Below are 22,880 nucleotides of genomic sequence, written 5' to 3'. Positions count from 1 at the left end.
TGTGCCTTGTTGAAGTGTTAAGATGTAAGGATGTAAATAGCCGTGATCTGGCTTCTGTGAGATCTCTTATTTATTGTGGGTGTTCTGTTTTCACTTTTCACTTGGTCATGTGGTCTGACTGGAGGGTCACAGTCCCCAAAATGGGGTTACTGCTGGGTATTTGACAACATCTTGACAAGATCTGACTGAGATGCAAGGTAGATCTCAGGATAGAAATGGCTGGGAACTGCTTTTCTCAGAGGAGTCACAAGTGTGTACATGGGATAAACATGCTTTGTCTGAATGTAATTAATGTCTCAGGTTTTGCTATTATTATTCTGATTATGTTTTTCTGGAAAACAACACAAGTGTATTCACTTTCCCAATCTCAGAGATGGCAGCATTACTCTTAATTATGTTAATTTGCACCCTGCCAATTACACAGAGCTCTCCTAGTTCATTTTATCAATAATTTCACATAGGATTTTTTTTTTTTCTGGTGAAAAATCTTTCTTTGACAGAGGAGTAATGATGCCTGTAAGTTGCTTAAGTATTGCTCAGTCAGGGATATGTAAGAAGTGGGAGATGTCCTCATATTTTGGGGGAGAAAGACAGCTGGTATTCTGCCATGCTGTTAATATTAATGTGTTTCTGGAGTTGTTTTGTTTTGTTTTTTTTTTTTTAGTTTGACTTTAGAAAGCATTCCAGACCATAGAGCTGCCTTACTGTCATTTTTCATGCATCCTTGTACTGGCAGAGGACAAAATGGCATGAAACATATAAAATGCCATCTAATTTTTCTTTTGTTCTTTTATTCACATGCACATACTGCTTCTGTGTGTTTATCAGTGTGCACAAAATGCCTATATTTGCAAGATAATGGCTGTGTAAATATTAGAAAGTCGTACTGAAAGTCTGTGAAGGAAAGGCGAGGAGAAAGGAGAATCCTTCCTGCTACTGAGGAGCCATCTATTGGATAAAACCCATAACTGAACCGAACATCCATGAAGCTGCGGAGGATAACACAATTTGTTATTGGTCACCAGGTAGCTGAAAATAATCCTTTCCTTCCCAATGCTGCTTTCACCCACTTCTTAGAAACCTGTACCTTCGTACACACAAGTGGAGAGTCAGATGTAGAGGCAATTTATGTACTATAGGTAAGAGCCAGTTTAATATAGCCAAAGATCTAGGATAAATCCTAATGTAGGGTGCAGGTGTGATCATGAAAGGATAAGCCAGCAGTAGGATTGCCCACCAGCAGTGGAGAGCGGTTGCTCGGAGAAGTAGTAGAAAAGACAAGTGTTTTTTTCCATATTGTTAATAAAGAATATAAATAACATTAACTGTACTTTTTTTTTTTTGTAACAGTACATGTTGTTTATATCAGTCTCACAACCATAATTAGTTTAGTTAAAAAAAAAAAGATTTTTTTTTAGTTACATAGAGCTACTTAAGGCCATCACAAAACCAAATAATGGGGTGTTCCTTCCCTCAAAACATATGCAATCTATATGCAATGTGATGCAGAAAGGGAGAATCTTGAACAAACCATGGGGAGAGATGAGGGAGGACAGGATATGAACAGTAAACTCCCAGGATGGCCCTGAAGTGTCCTGATGGCTCTTCAAAGTGAGTGGTAGGGCTTTGCAAACAGGTTAGTGAGAGCAAACGGGGCAGGAAGAACAAAGGATAAAGAAGCAATAATAGGATTCCTGTGCATTTTCTTGAATTTTACCTAGAGAACTAGTTATTAATCAGGAGTTACATTTAAGCAAATACAATTGTAATCTGCGGCAAACAGAAAAGGAACAGAGGGCTGCCTGCAACAGCAGCCTTTAGTCAGCAATTTGAGTCAGCAGAGGGTCAAGCTTCTGAGTGTCAGACGCTTTTCCTGCACCCTCCCTTCCTCCTGTGAATAGCGGAGGGGAGGGGTGTCAGATGGTTTACTGGGAGGCTAGATAAGCTTTGGGAGAGGATGCATGCATACAGTATGCAGCAGAGTGGTCAACTCACTGCTGGTTTGGGAGTCGGTGCCTGTTCCACACACTGGCGTGCATGGGAGGCCCAGCCAAAGCTGTTCTTCCACAGCACTCAGTTATTTCTTCTCTTGTTTTATTTGCACACTATGTATTCTGATAACCTCACTCCTCCACCTTCAAGCAGCAAAACATGTGTGGGGCAGGAGAAGCTCAGCTACCACACACACACATCCAATATTTATTGTTTGTACTCCGATAATGCCAGGAGTTGTTATCAGAGCGTTGTTATCCTAAATGTTTTGCAAATACAGAATAAGGAGGCTTCAGTCCACTGTCATTTGCTACCAATGTCTCTTGCTCTCATCATACGCAGGGACTGGGAAAGCTGGATGAGCCCATTGCATGTGGGGCTGTTTTCTGAGCCTTCCCCATGTGTGCACGCGGTGGAGGGAGCTGTGGTGGTTGTACTGCTGAGCTGTGCTCGGGGCTGAGGCTGCCAACCCAGTGCATCAGAGATGCCAACCAGCTGCCACAAAGTGCATGACACCAGTTTGTCGTTAGACTGAATTTTACAGAGAAACTTAGTGCTTCTCTTAGACAGCCAGCTCATTCTGCTCAGCCTGGTGTTGGAAGAAAACTCCCCAGATTCAGACAGCGGTCACTTTGTTAGGGTTGTAAATGGACCAGGCTGCAGGCAATCCCTTGGTTTTACACTGAAGAATGACTGGAAGAGTTTCCAGCTCTCTAGGCAAGCCATAGGTTTCTCTGTTGGCCCACAAAATTAATGAAACTATCAAATAGATGCGTGCCTTATTTTCTCTCTCCCATGATTGTAGTATCTCTTCATCCTACATAGCATTTCAGCCAAGTTAGGCCTCTGGCTAGGGTCTTTGCATCTCATAGTCAACAGGTCCACACACTTAAGGTTCAAAACAGCCTCCTTCTACAAGAGCCATAAGGACCTATGTTAAGCTTGTCTCAACTAGAAACAGTTCTTTGCTCTCTCTCCATTCACTAACAATTAGATCTGAAGTTCAAATTTATTTTCATCCCTGGACCGTATGGGAACGTCTTGAGAAGGAGACTGTTGTCTTTCAAGATGTGAGCCCTCTCGTGCCACTTGCAGCAGTTTAAGCTGAAGGGAGATGGGTCCCTAACAAAATCTTCTTTTTAAGAATTGCCGCTAGCTTTACTCTCAGATCAAATTAGGCTTGCCCATGCCTCTGTAGATTGCTAATGCTCTTACTTTAGCTTTGCATGTTGGAGGTCAGGAAAGTGGAAAATTTTGGGGGAAGAAACCAGCAGTACTGGAGCACTCTTCTCTCTCACCTCATGAATGAAGACACTGCCACATAAAAATGTTTTCATATTTTTCAGTAGTATGTTTTTTTCTGTTATCAGCGTGCTTTGTTAAAGACCTACTGAAGTAATATGTATAGAGAGAGACATATACAAGCACAGGTTGTGGAGCCTCAGACATTGGGTGTAGGTGGGTGAAATCTGACGATCTGCAATATCTGCAGTGACTCACTGGAGGACGGGAAACCTCTCCAGTGAAGAAAATGGTTCAGTGCTGGGGTGGACTGCCTGGAGAGGCTGTGGGAAGCTGGAGCTTGGCTGGGTTTTTAAGAACAGGTTAGACAAACAGCTGTCAGGGTTAGTTTGGCTGATCCTGCCTTGTGGCCAGGGAATGGAGTAGATAACTTGCTGAGTTCCTTCCAGGCCTTTTTCCCCCATGTGATGGTGCTTTTACCTTAAACTCTTTGAATCTGTGTAAATCTGTTTTCATCCTAGGTCTTAAAGGGTTTTCTGAGATCATCATTAGCTTTTCCTCACAGGGTTTTGTAAGATTAGATGCATGTTGTACCAATTTTACAGATGGAGAAGCTGCACCAGTTATAACTGTATTTTAGAGGCAAAAAAGGAAGTGCAGCTTTAAGCATCCCAGCTTCTGGTCAGTGCTTTAACCAGTAATTCCTACTGGCCACTCCACAGATTTAGTGGCAAACTCAACCAAAAAAATCCATGCAATCCATTCATACTTGAATTTACACTTACTCTTTTTTTTTTTAATTTTTGTTTTTAAAAGAACGTTGGTCACATGCAGAAGATATGTTTTGTTACCGTGTTTAATACTTTCCATGCTGAAGTGCTTTCATCAGTTTGCTGATGTACCTGCCCCTTCCGGGCCCGTTCAGCATTTCATGTAGCATTTTTTCAACATTGTTGTAGGGACACCTATTTTTTTTTTCTTTCAAGTAGAATGCAATGGCGTAGTGGTGGCTTCTGACATCAAATGCAGTGTCATTGAATACTCACAGTGCCCCCTCATTGCTGTGAACTACTACTGGAAACACCTAGGAGTTTCATTATAATAATATATGAAAATACCAGAACAAGTCCAAATTTATACAAAATCTTCTCAGTCTGGGATTTCACTACGAATTTTAAGATCACACCAGGCTGGCAAAAGGCTGCTCTGCTTTCCAAGTGGGCATATTTTATTTTGCTTTAAATTTACTCAGGTTTTTAATGCACGTTATATTGCTTTGTAAGACATGCCTGCCCTCAGACGTTCAGCCCATTTACAGTAAAAACATTACGGTGGTTTCTTCAGCTGGTGTTAACAAATGCAAACAAAAGAGTTTTTTCTGACGGACTGAAAGCCTCCCAGCCTCTCTCGAACAACAGCTGTGCTCTGCGGTTCAACAGACCCTGGGTCCTTCCAGAGCTGAGCATCACCCATGAGAGCACCACGCCCTCAACCTTCAGATGCACAAATTTAAGGGCTGTTAGTCCTGGCCTCCCAGTTAATTCCAGGTTCTGGATTCAAGCACAAGGCAAAAGGACAATCTCTCTGAAATGTTTTGGGACTGGATGTATTGGCAGAGAGACTGGCTTTTTTGTGATTTCACTGAGAAACCAAATGAAACCTGGAACTGTTAGGGAGGGGTTGAATTTGATCCTTTCAAAGCAGCTTGGCAAAATGATAGTTTTAGTGGGACTGCATTTTGTTCTTTGTTTTCAAAAGGATCTGGGTAGCTACCACAGTGCTTTAGTGATAACTTCAGGGTGACACAGGTTTGTCTCACCTAAAAAGATGGTTGCTAAATCAAGCTTACAAAAAGTGACCTGGATATAAACTAATATAGCAGTGTTTGTACAAGTTTGTAGGAAACTGAAATAATATTTCAGAGAGATGTGAGCTTTATACCTGTTAAGTAAGGATTCTGAAGCTTAGCTTTTTTGAGCTGCCATCAGAGCATTTGAGAAAGGCTAGGAGGGTCTCCACAGTTTATTGTGAGTGGTATTATACTGACAGCATCACATTCGTATGATGTTTTCACCACAGCAAGTGCTTTACAGAATACCAACCAATTATGTCTTCTAGTTTGGTTCCTTGCTTCATCTTGAAGTTGCTTTTTGTAGTTCTGGGCTCTTTTGAAATCAAAACGGGAAATTGAACTATCAAATGTGTAAAACTTGAATATAGTTTCTAGAAAATACAGCTGAAATCACATTAGTAACAAAAATTCCAACTAATGTACATTCAGTCGTTTTCCTTAAGTAATTTTTGACTTCACCTTGCAGAGTAGTTGCATGGCTCAATCTCTTTACTGAAAGCAAAACCCAAGGGTCCCCTGGGTCCCCAAAGCAGCGGTGAATTTGCCAAAAGGCCAGCCCGTATGTCAATCTCAGATACGAAAAACACAGTTCCCTGTTTAGGATGGAAGGAGCTGGAGACATCCCCCGTGCCCCCAGGACCTTTGCCTCCTGTGAGAAAAGTCATGATACATCACGCATGTGAGCGATATATCTCTCTCCTTCTGACAGCTGCAAAACTTGAAAGCAGTGATTTGAGGAGGGGTGATAGATGCTGTCAGATTGGCCCTCCCCAGTATAGCACACATCTATTCTTCCAGTGTGTAGCGCATAGCTTGTTACGGTTCTGTGCAGAATGATTTCTCTGCATGGCCAGGTGATGTTTAAGGAAACTAATGAGAGAAATGATACAGCCCAGAACGCTGGTGTCAGGAAATATATTGCAAGGTGTCTGTCTTGGGGAAGCTGAAAGCAGGGCTTGTCTTATTATATATTTCAAAGGGGATGTCTGTGTCACCACCAAGTTAGACATGCACCCTGTCCCATACCGCATTAAAATTGGATTTTTTTTCCAAGTAGTAGCTTTCCATTCACTTTTCATTGGCTTAATGGTAGGCTCTGTGTTGTACGGGGGCAAAACAAGAGTTCATCGCATCGGCACGCCATTCTTTTGAAACAGGAACTTGCTTCTGAGACCGTTGTAACATAACTATGCGAGTGTCAGAGGACAGGATAGAAACCATTATGGGCTTCTGCTTTTTGTGAGGAAAATCAAACAAATGTCCTCGATGGAAAAAGGAAGCCAGCAGCTTTATGTGATGACCAGAAAATGTTTTTGTGCAGTGACTCTGTCAGTACCTGGTGTGTTGTCAAACTGAAAAAAATGGCTTTTTTTTTTTTTTTTCTTTCTTTCTGCTGTCAACTGAAGTGGAGGAAACTCCCGTGAATTTTCATGAGATAACTTTTCCTCATTTCTAGCACTTAACAATCCAATTATATTTGGTTTTATGCTAGTGTTTGCCTCTATTGCCATTGTTAGGTTTTTGAGTCAGAGTGATTTTTCCATCGTGATGGTGCGGAAGAAAAATATGTTTCATTATGACTGGTTATAACCCTGGAAATCTTTTCTCTCGCTTGGATTGATGACAGTTTTTTATGTTGCATTCTATACTGATGCCTAAAGTGAAGTAGAATGAACGATAAGGAAGAGAAGCTTTGCTAAAATATAGCTACTTCCACTGTGTAGAATTATCTTGAGAAAAAGCTTGCATCTTTCTAATTTTATGCTTTTTTCCCCCCACTATTATTCGAGTAGCTTTTACAAATGAATGCTGTTTTTGTAAGGTTTGTTTATGAAGCCATTGCTCTTAGCAACCCCTGCTCACCTGTGAACAAATTACATGGCACAGATAAGGTATCTAGTTGTTTCTCGATAGGGTGACCTTATAAACAGATTCTGCAACAAGACAAGCTTTTACATTCCTAACCAAATCTGTTATGTGAGTAATAAAAAGAGCTCCTCAAAATGGCCACAGAGGCATTTCAGAGTACATTATTGGGAATATTCAACTGTGGTAGCATTCATTAAGTTTGCTTTCAGCAAAAATTCTCATGAATGAAATTTTATTCACTAGTCATTTTGATTATTACTTTACTATCATAGCAATAACCAGATGCTTTGTATAAGGCTGGGACTTGATTTTGTCTAAGTCTGGAGAAACATCTTACAGGGTCTCCAGAGAGTGTATTGTCTAAATATAATACCAGACTCGGCTAACAGCTCGTGACTGGGAACTGCAAACCCTCAGAGAGCAATGGGTTTGTTTACAAGAAAATTCACAGCTAGAGAAAGAGGAATGCAGAACCATACCAAATGTTATACCATTTGAACTATAGTTTGTTACAGTCTTGTAACGCCAGTGAATATGAATGTAATTATAAGGTTGTGTTATAAAGGTACTTTAGGTGATGATGACTAGTCTTATGGATAAAAGGGAATATCTCTACAGATGCAGTTTATTACTATACTGTACTAGTTTATCCACACACTAATGAACACACTGGAACTGGACTGGTTTGGATTTTTTTATTTTAAAAATGACCTAACTGAAATATGTCTACCAGGAAAATATCTGAAGTGTAGGCTACGCCAAAGAGTTAGACTCTCAGTTGTTCAATGCATGGACTCCCAGAATGTGAATAAAGCCCTTCCTGAAGACGTTAAATGAGATTTTTAGCTGTGCACAGCTGACATACACATGAAGTCTTGTTTCCTCCAGTCTAGAGGAACATGAAGGAGCAGAGGTATCCTATCACGCTGGAGGAGGATGACTGTGGTAGGACTGTTGCAACTTTTGGCTTGCTGCATTTGAGATGAGAGACCAAGGAAGCATGGCCAATTTGAATATGGAAATTGTGCCTAAGTCTAGGAACAAGGAAGTATTTTCAGAGCTGGAGCTCATTTGCTGAGCACAATGTGTATAATACTGCTTTGCGTGCCTTCATGTGGGGAAAAAGCACGTATCCCATGCCTTGGAGGTGAAGCAGTTTGACTGACCAATTTGTAGAGTCCTTCAGTGTGCAGTGACTGGCACTGGCTACTATCTGGAGTGTTGATTCTCAGGTGCACCAAGGTACAAGGTGCACTGTGGTTGTGGGTACAAGGTGCATAATGTACACACGCAAAATGAGAAGGTTCTGCGGAGTGGAGAGAAGGAGCTGTTACAGAGGCAGTGTGCCAGTCCCTTGTATTACTCAAACCTTAAAATAACCATTTTTCTTCCCGTAGCGCAGTCAGAACAGTTTGTTGGCAGCAGAGCTAAGTACAGGACACTAAGTATTTCTCCTCTTTTGTTGTCTCACTGCACTCCCATGTCATGTGAAAAAAACATAATCAGATTAAGTCCTTTGACATTTATAATTAATTACCCCTTCCTTACTCTTATCTTGCTTGCCTGTCCTTTTATCTGACTTTTCCTTTTTCTACTTTATCTCTCAGTCATCAGATCCAAGAAATCATTCAAATGATTTATTTTTAAAAGATAGATACAGCTTTGTAGCATTTTTTTTTTCTTCTGAAGAAAGACTTGGTCCCTTCTTTTGCCCATTCCACTGTACAAGTTGTCATGTTCTGGCACTGCAGTCACTTCTAAGTCCTTCAGCTATCATATGTTCTGTTGGTATTTGAGGAATTGAAAATCAATCACATAGCCTTATGGCTTAGGTTCAGCACAATTCTATTATGCCCACTCCCAAAAGTCAATTCAAACCTTTTGGGTTATATTTCAAAGCCTAATCAAGCTTGCTGTCCAGACTGGTTTGGAGTCAACTCACTCTAGTGCATAGGTCTGTTTATTAGAGTTTTTCTGTCAGAAACTAGTGTGAAAGAGAGCAGTTTTCGTAACAGTAGAATCATTCAGCAGGCATTTTGCAAAGACAAGCCACCCAAACAGATTTTATAGTAGAGCAGTGCTTACTGTTGAAATGTGTTTCTGCAAATGTGTTTAAAATAAATTAAAAAAAATGCTGTGTTGGTACAAGTGTTCATAACTGTACTTTCTCATAAAAACATGCACCAGTTTACTGAGATCAATTTCTGGTCCTGTCTTGTTAAGCTGGTGCAGAAATTATTGTAGATGCAACCCTAAACGTAAATGGTGACTTTCATGCTCTGGACCATGTGAACAAATTAGGATGATGCCTCTAAGCAGATGGGCCAACTCCTCCAAGCATGAGTTGTGCCACCTCCACTTGGCAGGTGCACGTGGGACTGTGCGTTGACTATGTTGATCCCCTTATTTCCATTAAGTGCCAAGAACTCACCCTGAGGACAAAAGCTCTGTATGGAGGTGGCCGTTAGCAATCCTCCATGAAAATACATACCTGTTATGTATTGGAGACAGATCAGTCTCATCCTGCTGGGAAGAAAGCAGTGATGGGCTTTTAGTGATGGTATTTCCAGATGATTTATAGAAGTCTCCTCGTTAGGTGAAAGGCTAGTGGCCGTTCTGTAGGAGCCAAGTGGGTAGTATAAATAGGAAACAGTTCTCTCCTTCCATCTCCCATGAGTAAAGGCATTGCTCTCTGACCCATTCTTCGTGCTTGTTCTCCTCCTATATTCTGCAGAGGCGCAGAGATTTTCTTCAGTGGATGCTCGACTCTCGTGACTCAGCTGACTCCCTGGCAGCCAGATCTTTTGATATGATCAGTCCATCTGTTGCTTCCAGACAGAACGAGGTGCCTCTTGCTGGCAAGGCCCCATCTGAAAAGATTCAGAAGACCTTAACGGAGGATGAGATAGCAGGCCAAGCTTTCCTGTTCCTGATTGCTGGATACGAGACCACCACTAGCACGCTGTCCTTTGCCACATACTTGCTAGCCACCAACCCAGAGTGCCAGGAGAAGGTGCTTCAGGAGGTTGATGAGTTCTCGGCAAAACACGTGAGTACGATGTGCTGGTGTGGAGCTTCGTGCAGAGAGCGAGGCAATGTGAATTTTGTCATGCCACTGTGGCATGTGCATGACCCCTATTTGTCTCAGTTATGTATGCGTATATTAACATTTTATTAAGATTTTCAAACAAAAATTAAAAATTCATCTATATTGTTTAGGGTTTTTTTTGAAACTGTTAAATAATGTCACTTTACAGCAGCTAAAGAGATGGCCCAGAAACTTTGTGTCTTAGTGAAAGCTTAACCTTTAAAAAATATTCTGCATTATTGAAATAAACCAGTTGTCACCAGACTGTAAAACTACACATTTAACTTTCACACTACTTATCCAGATACTTTTATTCATTTTGTGGTCAATTTTATTTGGTGATCTTTGTAAGGACATAAACAATGTTCTTACAAACCATAAACTGCAAAGTTTTACTTTAAGTGTTCATACATCATGTTTTTTCTTCAGCAGCAGAATATATGTGTATGCTTCAAAAAAAAAAAATCATAATATCTACTTCTCCTATACTCTGTTCAAATTATTTCTCCTTCACTACCTTTGTTTACCTTTATGTTTCCTGGATAACTATTGACAATATTTTGTATATCTAGCAGAATATGCAGCAGCCATTCTTCCACCCTACACTCTCTGCACAAGTTGTTATGAGAATTCAGATTGAGAGTCTTTTTCTTTTCATGAGTGCTTTTATAATGGACCATGAGGCTAACAGGAATAAAACGACACCAGGCATGGATGTCTTGCAGCATTTTAGCTGCTGGATTTGCATGCGGAAATTCTTAGCTATAGAATTTTGGAAGTTTCATACTTTTTATGCATTCCATGCTCTCTGTTATACTTACAGAACAAGAAAAAGAGTTGTATAATTTCCTGCTTTGTGGCAATAGAAGATTCCTGACTATGCAAAGTGTGCCCATTCAAAAGCTACTATTTCCCTCCTTTTGGTTGTGCAAATATTAAAACCAGGATTTGTGTACACAGAAAATGTTTTCTTTCATCTTACATGATGAGGTTCTGAGCGTGGTCATTCTCCATCTAAGATTACTTTTGCTCTGAGGGGGCAGATGGATAACAGCAGTGAAGGTTAGGACTACACAACCTGATCCACAGAGCTTTTTCTTGGTCCGTGCTTCCTACCTCTGGTGTGAGTTAACTCAATACAATGAAACCATTGATGCGTTATGTTCTAACTTATAGGGCTTGGGTTATATTCTGAGGTTATTAGCTCTAGAGCACTCCAGCTGGAGCATGTTTACTTGTTTCTTTCAAATACGGCAGACCTAATTATACCCTCGTGTCCAGTTAGTTCGACTGACTTCCTTAAGGCCTACAAAGATGTGAAGGTGCAGCGCGGCCTGGAGTATGTGCAGTTTACTGGTTAGTACTGGTGGCAGAGTTGCACATAGAAACCCCTATTATGCAGCCCCATATACGGTATGGAAAATGTCTCCTCACCAGTTCCTGAAAACTAACAACCTAGGAAACCAAAGTGAAATTGCTGGGAGAGGTATGATAGGTACGTGATGTCATTCATGTAATTCAATACGACAGGTACATGATGCCATTCCTATGTGGGGTCTGTAGATGGGTGTATGAATTAGTAAACTTTTCCGTGTAAGTGCATAGAAAGGTAACTAGCTATATTTGCCCTGCAGACAGTCATTAACTGACTGCTTATAGATATTTCATACAGGGACACCATGTATATGGCTACATCTGTGTCAACAAATAATGTGCTTCCGTAGGCACAGATTCGTCATCTAGCACAACTGGTAGTGAGGACTGGTGCATGCACACTGCAGGCGTCTCAGAAGAGTTTATTTTGGGTTAGTTCTAGTCTGGTCCTGTGTACCAAATTTCCTTTAGCTGTTGGACCGATCTTCTGGCTTAGTTCCAGTTAAATGAGCACTTGCTGTGCAGCTGGAGACTGCAGTATGACCCAGTGCAAGAGGCTTGCCTGTGAGTATGCTCCCAATCCAAGCCAGAGCACTAAGTAGACCCTATGTTGTATCTGGTCTGTCTGAGCTGTCACTTAATATTAGTAGTATTTCAGTAATAATCTCATTCAAATGAATAATGCTTGACTCTCTTGATTCTCTAACAATAATATTTTGCTAATAATTTTAACTTTTGCAGTACCTAGGAGAGGTTGCAAAGCTAGGGATACTGGTGGCAGAGAAATTAAAACTTAGTGTAGCGAGATGGCATTCAAAGTAAATGGATTATTTTTGCAGGTCAGCACTGTACGCAGTCTATGTGGTGCCTCAACCCAAACTGGTGGCCTCATCTCAAACTATGCTGTCTCACGTCATATATTGATTGGAAGTACCTTTCAAATAACTTCCCCATACTTTACTAGTTTTCAGGTTTAGCTTTAGGTGAGGCATATATGGCTGTATGGCCAAGGAGAAGAGGGAGAGAAGAGTAACTGTTGTTCATCTGCTGTCCTTGATACCAGGTAATTCATAGATTACCTGATGCCATTCCTATGTGGGGTCTGTAGATGGGTGTATGAATTAGTAAACTTTTCCGTGTAAGTACATAGAAAGGTGACTAGCTATATTTGCCCTGCAGACAGCCATTAACTCACCAATTGCTTACAGCCCCATCCTTCAAAAGATTTCCTATTATAAACACCTCATTACTTGAGGGGGGACAATGCACTGCTCAAGGAGTCAATTCTAGAATAAGGAAAAGAATGAAGCAGCTCAGTCCCCTTAGTGACTGCAATTAACTACTTTTAGCCTAGAAAATAAGATCTATGCAAACGGCTTGCAAGTTACGGGAGCAGAAGCTATTTTAAAACAGGGAATATATAGATGCTGTGTTCAGTTGTCATGCAAGGGAGAGGAACGGAGGGGGCATAGCAGCTAGAGGCTCATAGTTAGTTATCAAGTCAGTTGCTAAGAAATTTGATTAGGTTATTGCTTGTGCTGAGCACATCAGTTTGCTCTTATGAAGGTGCTTCGCAGTTTTCAGAAAGGGCTGTAGAAGGCCAGAACATGGAGAATGGTACAGTCAGGTTGTTTTGACAGCTGGTGGAAGGCTGCTTTGATTTGCAGATATGTAAGTGTTAAACACAGTACCCTCTTCAGCCAAATGTATACTCAGGTAATTATAACTACAAAATGCTCTCCACCTCATCCCCCTTCCTTCCTCCAACCATTTCAGTTGCCTCATGCAGCATGTTTTATTGCCCTAAGCTGTGGTGTAGAGCTGCGGTCGGATTTTACAGCAGCTGCTGTATATCATCCCAGAGATGGCTGTACTTTGGTGGTGGACAGAGTGATTTATGTGTAGATAGACCTAGTTTATACATTCATTTACTAAAGTTTATAAAGACATGTGAGAGCCATCTGAGAAAAGCTGCTATAAATGGCAGACACAGTTCCAGATTTTTTGGCACACCACTCAAAAACTCAAAGCACAGTGACCTTGTGACAGCCAGTAAGGACAGCAAGGCTGGTCCCTCTGGGCATACAGCAGTATTCGGTGTCTCTGGGTGTTGTACTTGAGGATACCCCTGAGTTTTCTCTGATCTTCATCTGTCTTGCTTGCACAGTGGTTACCTTAGCAGAATGGATAGCGTGAAGGGGAAGGAGAAAGCCAAGGCGCTGCTGTGATAGAGATCCCTGCGCTAGCTTGGTGCAAGCTGCTGTGGTGTGGTGCAGAAATATGCTGTTAGGTGCTGGAAGTGGTCCAGCCCCAGTGCTGTGCCCAGAGTTGGGAGCCCAGAGGAGAGGGAAAGGCCGACTGACTGTGTTGTACTGCTATGTTGTATATTGGCCAGTTTGTGTCAGAGCTGTCCTGGGAGACCTCTCTGCCACTCTCCACCACACTGCCTGAATGCACTGTAGAGATGCCACTTCCAGGCAAGTGTCCTCAGAAAACAGTGCCTGGAGCAAGTCATGGATTGTCACCTCTTTTTTTTTTTTTTCACCTCCAGGACGTTCCTCATATGTTTGCTGAAGGGCTTTTTAGGTCTTTTCTTGTCTGATATTTCAATGTAATGGCTGGATGAGGTCTCTTTTCCTGGAAGTGGGAAGAGGCACCTGGCCCATTTCAGAGTATGTGGACCAGGCAAGCAGGAGAAACCTCTATCCTCAGTTATTGTAGAGGGCAGGATCTCCTTACCTTGTCTGGATTTTTGGGATGCAGAGAAAGGGAGCAAACAGCTTATCATCATCTCTGGGGAAGCAGAGAGACAGGGTACTGAGTGGGTGACTACTGTCACCACACACTGCATCTTCCTATTCTACCTGTGAATTTCTGTATCTGTTCCAACTGCACTGGGAAAGACAAGCTTGAGCATAATTCCTCTAACAGGTGGACTGAAATTAAAATCGTGAAGATTCTGACCTGGTCCTCTTTATGAATCCCTTAGGGGTGTAGTGCGTGCCCTGTGAAAGGCCATCCGCTGAAAATAAGATGTACCTATTTGCTATTTGCTGCAAGTTTGTTGCTGGGTGTGCAGCTTGCTTTGATAGTGTGAAGACAAAATAAACAAGATGAAAAGAGAGTTAACGATGAGCTAGTGGGGGCAGGATGCCTACATCTGTGCGTGCGTAAAAGAATATTACTTTCTGCAGAGACCATAGATCTGTTTCCAGGACAGCAGAGAGGGGTCAGATCTTCAGAGGGGCGTAAACTGAGAGAACATGTTTGGTATTACTGCAGGTATGACTTGCATCAGTTGTGAAGCTAGCCTGGTTTATACTGGTAAAAGAGGACGGGGAGAAAAAAAAGACCAGATTATTTTTATAGGGTTTGTGGCTAACCATCCCTAAACTGTTAGAGGCTATACAGTTTGAAAGAGGTATTTTTACCCACATTAACTGGGTGAGAAGGAATGCACCTATGGGCTTTACCCTCTCAATTTCAGTCTAAAATGATCCCTGCACAGAGTTGTGAAAGAGCCCTGCGAAGGCATGCACTTTATGAACAGATTTTGCACTTGTGACTGATTATTTTGTTGCAAGACCAAACTGCTTTTTATTTATTTTTGTGCATGTGTGTCCTTAGCAAAAGCTTAGCAAGCCTGTAGCACCCATTCATTCTGAGCAGATGGACATTTGCTTCCAAGCCCTGCTGCACTGTGAGCAGCTCTGTGTGTTTTGTCCTAAGCCACGGTGCTTAGGGCATGAAAAATTGCTGCCTCTTCCATGCTGAGGATTCCTTTAGTGTGAGGTCTCTCTTTCTTCCCTCTCTTCCCATTTTAGCATTTAAATGTCTCTCTCCCTCCCTTCTCCCTTCTCTCAAGCCTGAGTCATTCGCAATTATAAATTATCTCTGTTTGTTTGCTTGTTTTACTGGACTACACAATTTTAGACAGGAAGAGTAGTGGCACAAAATAGATTGCAGAAACGTAAGTGAACAAGTTAACTTCTCATAAGGAGTTATTTGTTGCCATTAGGTGAAATGTGGTTAAGTGGCTGTGTATGTGCTTCTGACCTGTTGCAAAATAAACAGATCAGGTTAAACCACTGAGATGAGGTAATTATCTTGAGGGAGGGAAAGCAAGTATGCTTTGAGGCAGCTAAGGAGGGCGAAAGAGGTCTAAGAATGAACTGCTCTGCCTCCATGTAATAAAGAAATGCATACTTGAAGGTGTCAAGCGTAGAGAAATCTGAAGCAAGGAGCACCCTGAATTCTAATCTCAGCTTCAGGTATAATTTACTGCCCATTCTCAGTAGTAGACAACCATGTCTTACATTAACAAATGGGAAGACTTGGTACCAAGTTCTGGGTTTTAGCTCATATCTACATTAACCTCTTTATTACTTACGGCACCGTGTGAAACAGTTGCAGTAAAGGCCTGGTGCTAGTTGCAGAAACTTGCTCAAATACCTGAGAAATGTGTTGCTACACTAATACATAAGGCTGCAGCGGCTCTGTTCTACCTGGAAGAGGTCTGGTGAAGCTTAGATGGAGCAGCAGCTTGCTCCTCCTCGCTGCTAGTGCCTAGGAATACTTTCAGAACCTCTGACAAAGGTGAAGGAGAGCACAGGAGTTAGGAGGAGTAAAAAAAGTAAATAAAGAAAGGACACCTATTACTGTAAAACATTCATTGGAGACTGTAAGACCAACTGGGTTTTCCGTTCTGTTTTTGAAATGCCATGTACAGCTCTTATTTATCACTGCTTGATATGAGATTTAGAAACATCAATGTGTAGGTGAATGAAGAGCAGGATAAGTCCCAACATGTCTCTACTCCATCCAATTTCCTATCCACACAAAACACTAACGTAACCTCAGTGCTGATGTGACTTAAGATTTTCACAACTGACTGGAGCCTATAAAGTTTAAAAAAACCTCAAACTCATGTCATACTCTCTTACTATTTAAATGGAGGTTTGGAGGTTTTTCTTTAATGGAAAGCTTCCTATTCCCGTGAATATTTGCTTTTTCTGTTGCTCTACGATGCAGGAATATTTTAAAAAAAATCTAATTGAAAATGTTGATCAAAGTGTTTCAACTGGATTCCTGCATGTCAATAATATTGAATCATGCCAGCCCAAAGTCATTGCAATTCATAGTTTAATTTATGAAAATGTACAGTTTAATTCCATTTTAACTGCTGTGTGTGGTCTGTTGTGAATGGACTGACCCATAAGCTCCTCCTTTACGATTTATAACTTTGGCACTCTAATTTATCACACACACTGGGTGTGGCAGTTGCTTGTCTAGGGTAGCTTGGCACGTCATCATTGGCTTGAGTGGAGTCATACTGTTTTACACTGGCTTATGGTTCTGTTCTTCATGTTGAAGGGGTCCTTCACTAATATCTCTCCAGTCTAACGGAGGTGTCTAATTGTAAAGGAGATTTTGCTGTTTAAAAATTTTCCCTTCTCATAAAATTCCCAGAGCAGTGAGAAATAGGACCATTTCTGTGGTGTCTCTGTGCCTGATGGAGTACTTTGTTTATACTCTCTGCTGTTTATGCAGAGAGTCCCTTGGTAGCAGTCTGCTTTCTCTGAGCATTAGTGAAAATAAGAGGTGAAAGTCAGAGAGATGTCACTGTCAGAGAATTACTACAACAATTTGCATGAGTTTGGTGCCTTTCATGCAGTATCTCAAGGCACTATCCTCTCAGAAGCTTGCAACTACAGAGACTGAGCTTCACTAAGCAAATATTGCTGATGGTGAATGCTTGCATTTATCAAGGGAGCCTGAATTGTAAATAGTTTCTGAAAAAAAGTCCACAGAAGAGAGTCGCTGTTACACATACATACACATACAAAACCTACAAAACCAGTAAGCACAAGCAATATTGTATGGTGGTGTTGTTTATTCTGTTGAAGGAAATGACCTTCTTTGATTTCTTTATTTGTGTAAGAAGGTGTTGCAGAGCTTCATGTCATTCATGAGTGTCATCTGTCAGCAATCAGTTTTGTTGTTAACAAACAAAAAGATGCTTTCAAACATGTAGAGACCGAATGCTGTTGGGTTATATTTCTGCAGTTCTTCATACAATTGCTCAGTGTCTGAAATCAGTTAATTATCTTTGTCTCGTGGTGCTTCCGTGCATACAGGTTGAAGACTGGTAAGTTAGGAGAAGACAATAAGCCCTTCCCTGCATTTTCCCCTTTCTCTTAGTACCTAGAATCTACTGATTTGAATGCAAGCCTTGGACTTGAGAGACTCACAGTCACTTTTCTTAGGCAGAGGTTATTTAACTCTTCCTAGCTTTCGACCACTTGAGGACCTCTGAGGCTCGGGGCTTTGGTGTCTTCAATGACTTGTATTTCTGCTGTATAAGGACAGGTAGCCTGAGCAAGCTCTGTGCCCAAGCCCACCTCATATTCTCCCACTTCACCAGAAGCCTATTCCTAGACTTAAGTGCTGAGGGGGAAGCATGGGCTCAATTTGTTCACTGTGCAAGCTTTAGCAGGTGTCTTTTTGCACAAGTTGCTTTCTGTCCCAGGCACTCTCACAGTGTCAGCCGGAGGAGTTGTCTGAGAAGCTTTTCTGGAAGATTCCCGTTGCTTCCTCCCACTTTAAAGAGGCTGTGGTTTGCAGACACCCACAGTCATCCTTTGGCAGAATGTACGGCAAGCAGGAAGAGTGTGACCAGCCGCGAGTCACATGAGGGCAATTCTTTTTGCTTAACAAGTATTTGTAGTTCCTACACTGTATCTACAGGTCTCTGCTCTCCACAGGTACCTCTTAAAAAGATAAGCACTTCCTGGAGAGTCAGGTTATTTATAATACAGGAAGAGTTGAGTCAAACAGCTGGTCAATCCAGGGTGTCTTTTAGAAACGTTTTGGCTTTGCTTTTTTGAAAAGTCTACTGTTACCTTACAGGAACGAAGTCAGTGTTTTAAACCCCAGTGATATCTTCAAGGAAGGGGTGTTGTCCCCCTTCCTTGACTTTTCCAAGAACCCTACCAAAAAGACAACCTAGCTATGGAAAAAAACTTATTTCTTTCCTGGGGAAATCCTTTTGACAGCTGAGAACTGGTGATTCTATGTGACCTGGAATGAGGTGTCGTTGAGATGATTAATGTGCCCATATTTCAAGGAACTTTTTGTTGTTGTTATTGACATTGCAGGGTTAATTTAACACCTCATTACCAAAGTGTTGGTTTTTGGTTGTTTTTTTTTTAATATTTTAATTTTTCTATTTGTTCAGTTCAAGCTTATTGGTTTCTTGCCTGTGAAGACTAATTTATCTTTTGCTTGCAATGCCACATGTTCTTCAGTGACTCTGCCTTATTGCTATTCTTGAGCAAACCTGAGTCTCAGGTCATGTGTACTAGACAGATACTCATTTCCGCCTCTGAATTTTCCAGGTATTTTGCCATCCTCATAATAATTGACCCATTATCACTGTTACAGGTTTCATGTTAAAGAATAGATTTTTTTTCTAGTGACATGGAACATTTACTGGTGAAGATCTTAATAATACAGTACTTTAAATATGATTAGACAGATTTGTTTAAAGAGGAAGTAGAAGGAAGGATGCATCTTCCCCATCTTTCTATTCCTTTCCCATCACCTTCCATCTGAGGCTTTTACAAGGGAAAGAGCGTATTTGCTTTTAATCTAAGGAAAAATATCACTACTGAGTAAGAAACTGGTTACAGTTTTCTTCAGGATTCATATCCTAACTGCTCCTGTGTACCACTCTGGACATTATGTGGCAACCAACGTACTTCACCCAGGGATAGAGAAAACCAAATTCATACCAATATCAATGTTTAATCAATGCTAACTATCAGTATCAGTGTTAACTTTTTAGCTACAGGTAGGTGACGTTATTTGCAAGGTAGAGCATAGTTCCAGGTAAAATTGATAGATCAAATTTTGCACTGGGCAGTTGAGCCTTGCAGAAGTGAATAAGGAGATGAGTTTAAATTACAGTAAATAGCACCACCCCCCCTCCACAACTCTGGGAGGGACATACTCTCACCAGTATTCCCAGAGGAGCTGCATGTCACAGGAAGAGAGGTGCACGTGGCATGACTTCTTGGGAATGGGGATGCCCTTCAGGGGTACAAGCACCTGATCTTTTGATGGCAGTCTGTCTAGCACTTGGGAGTTTTTTGTGTGGGAGGCACAGGTCAAGTCCAGAAGGGTGTTATTCTTATATATATATATATAAGGTTTTCCATAAATGAAAAGGAGGACAGCCAGCCATAGGCACAACCTCAGATGGAGGAAATCAGAGAAACCAACCCATCAGGCCCTGAGAGAACTTACAAATGAGAGAGGGTGGCCTTGGACACCTGTGTCAGGACCCCACACTGTGTCTCAGCGTCAGCAGCCAATCGCATTCATCAAGCAGTAATTTGTCTCCTGGGGAATATTAAAAACTAAACTAAACAAAGAAGCATTTACAAGCTCTACATTAGTTTGCATCCATTTGGAATTAGATCCTTTCACATCCCCAGATTGACAGACAGATTCTTCAGGGGATGCTGATCAGCCCTGGTGCCTTCACCTGCTGTGGGGATCTCCACTGAACTGTCTGCTTCTGAAATGCCTTCAAGATTCAGGGATAAAATCTTGCTTTAATAGCACTTTCCCTGGTCAGGACAATAGTGATACTTGTTTTCACAAATCTCAAGAGTCACTTTCTTGGTAATGATTTTTCACAGGCAGAGGAAGAAAGGAGAGGAGAAGAGGTATTGGGGAACAGCTCGTAAAACAGAAATGGCTAACAGGTTGTGTGTGTGCACGTGTGCTCACATGCCTGCGTACGAGAGAGAAGAGGAGGGAGAGAGAATTGTGGCTGAAGAAAAGAAAGAAGGTCTTTCATCTAAAAGTTCAGCGCAGGTTCCTGAAGTGCACATGTTATATGCATAAGGTGCGAAAGCTGAGCTGAGGAGAACACAGGCCTAATTTGTTGAGAAACGGCAAACCCCCAGCAGCAACCAAGATGAAATTAAACTTGTATTCAACATATTCATAGCTTTAAAATTATCTTAACTGGTATGAATGTGAGGTCAAAATGGAATTTTTCCTCCAGGTATGTACATAAATTAGGTGGCATTAATAGGAAGTAACCAGTCCATTTATTTGTCAATAAGCATTCAAAGTGAAGGCTGAATGAGCCTGTGCCAGAAGGAATGGAAACTAGTTTGCATTTCATGATTATGTAAAGCAGTTCTTGGTAGAATGAACTTCTTGTGACCTCCTCTCCCCCAGCTTCCCCCCCCCCCGCCCCTTCTCTAACGCCCTGGCAGCACGTATGTATTTAAATAATTTCCATTCCTAACAATGTGTTTGTGTGTTACTTTTAATCAGCATGAGTTGGATTTTGTATTGTTTATCCTGCTTCATCTTATGCTTCCCTTTTAATATGGGAAGGAAAAAAAAAGTGGTATTTCTGGGTGTGCCCTTGCTCTAGAAATATAGTGGTCTTTCAGTGATATAAGTGAACATTTCCTTACTTAACGAGATAGCAAGACTGGTGCAGAGGGAGTAGTCAGGAAAACGCAAAGAAAAGTAGGAAATTCATGCTATTTAAGGACTCTTTTTTTCAGATCAGTTAATAGATTTTACTGGCTCAGAGAACTGGATGGAACCAATTTTTGACTAGTATTGCCCACTAATTTGATACTTGGTTTTCAACAGACAGGTTACAGGTCTTTTCCAAAATCAAATCATTTAAAGCAACCAAAAAAACTTGTACCTAGTGTAACTAGTCACGTTTTGAATGTTTTGGTCAGTCCCCCATAATGCTTTCTATGGAAGTGAGCTGCTCAGAAGAGGAATTTCAGCTGCTGAGGTAGGCATTCAGGGCCTCGGTCAGAGGAGACTGAGGGCTTTTATACACTAGAAACGCCGATAGCTTGTATGGACTGGAGTGTTGGTTTCTAGCCAACACTGGGTGGATAAATAGGTGCTTGAATGAAGACTCATTTAATAATTGCTACCAAATTCTGTTGCTTCTTTAGTCAAATCTCAAAACTAATGAGGCTGAAAACTCAGTTACTTTCTCAGTCCTGGGAATTATCCTTCCCAGGACTGCTGGCTGCTACTGAGGCATAGCGCGTTAGGGCACGTTGTGCGAGCAGAAGAATTAATTCTTTGGTACTGTTGATTTGATGCTTTCTATCGATATGAAATCATTGTTTTCAGAATTTGATGAAATTGTCATATTATTTTATATGTAAAACATTTTGATTTTACATGCATCTTAAACAAAAGCTGAGTTTCAGAAAAGTTCCTGGTAATAAGTGGGACAAAAAAAAATACATAATGCTTTTTGTTTTGTATTTCTTTGTTTGTCTATGCATAACACACCCTCAGGTCTAAAGAAAGAATAAGTTAAAATTATTTTGACCTTCTAGTGCAATAGAAATTTTGAATACGCTTTAGTATCTTTCTCAATACTCCTAGTATTATTCAAACTTAAAGGAGAAAATTGAGAAGAACTAGAAAAGTTCTGAAGATTGGGCAGTTATCCACAGCACCTTGCTGCTGTTGTTGGTCTAAATGAAGGAACAAGGAGCTAACAAGATGTCAGAAAGCCATTGTGTTGTGAGCTGGAACAAAACACTTTTAAGAGCACTTGCTTTTTGGAATTTGTTTTCAAGATGCACCAGGTTCATATGCGCTCAGGATACAATATGAAGATTTTGTGCAGTCAGGAATGAAGATTTAATAGCCTGATAAGTAGAGAACCTTACAGATAATTTCAGGGTGTTAATCTAACCTTGCTGTGCCTTTAATCTTTTGGCGTTCTGGAAAATGTAAAAAACAAAAGCTGACTGTTTTAGTATCATAGAGTAGTCATGGAGAAAAAAATGTCTTCCAGCAGAGCAGCTTTTAAATAAATTATTACTTTTTTTTTTTTTCTGTATGGGGAAAAATAACTGTAAGATGGATTTAAAGGGAGGTGAATTTACTAAGTGTCCTGCATCTTTCTCTCTCGCTAATTAGTAACAGTCAAACGCTCTTGTTCTGCAGATAGTGACTACAAAGAAAAGGATAAAGAACTTGGGAAAGACTCTAGAGCTGAAATAATTAGGCAATTTATCATTTGGGGTAATTGCACTTGTGCAAAGCAGCATTATATACCACAGGTTTCCATTTCTTCTAACCGGGTGTGAAAAATACAGCTCCATTGATTGGGAAATGCTCTTAGTGCCTTTTCCAATGTGCATTGTGCCAGGGACGTTCAGTTCAAAGTGCAGTGTTCCTCCCAGTGATTTCTTTTCCCTCAGTGATCTTCAGAAGCAGCCTTCAACTTCTAAAACCTCAAACCAAAATTAGATTAAAGTGCCCAATATGGGGTCAGAAATGGGAGAGAAAGAGAGAGGGTTTTCCACCAGGGAATTTTCACTTAACAAATGAAAGCCTTTGCTTTGTTTCAAAGGAAAAATTGCCAAGTGGAGGCACATCTTAATC

General features: G+C 41.0%; 1 protein-coding gene across 4 annotated transcripts in view; it reads left to right on the top strand.

The window, feature by feature from the left end:
• The window catches only part of TBXAS1 (thromboxane A synthase 1), a 240,724-nt gene that overhangs the window by 160,564 nt on the left and 57,280 nt on the right, over positions 1 to 22,880 (top strand). For all 4 annotated transcript variants that reach the window (XM_086754539.1, XM_086754548.1, XM_086754556.1 and 1 more), the window contains one exon: positions 9,690 to 10,004. In XM_086754539.1, coding sequence (XP_086610665.1) covers positions 9,690 to 10,004 — 315 coding nt within the window. The remainder of the gene's footprint in view (positions 1 to 9,689; positions 10,005 to 22,880) is intronic.

This window comes from Chlamydotis macqueenii, chromosome 1 (genome assembly GCF_036417535.1).
Source record: "Chlamydotis macqueenii isolate bChlMac1 chromosome 1, bChlMac1.mat, whole genome shotgun sequence".
Classification (NCBI taxonomy): domain Eukaryota; kingdom Metazoa; phylum Chordata; class Aves; order Otidiformes; family Otididae; genus Chlamydotis; species Chlamydotis macqueenii.
The sequence above is the reverse complement of the archived record's forward strand: the minus strand, read 5'-3'. Positions and strand labels throughout refer to the sequence as shown.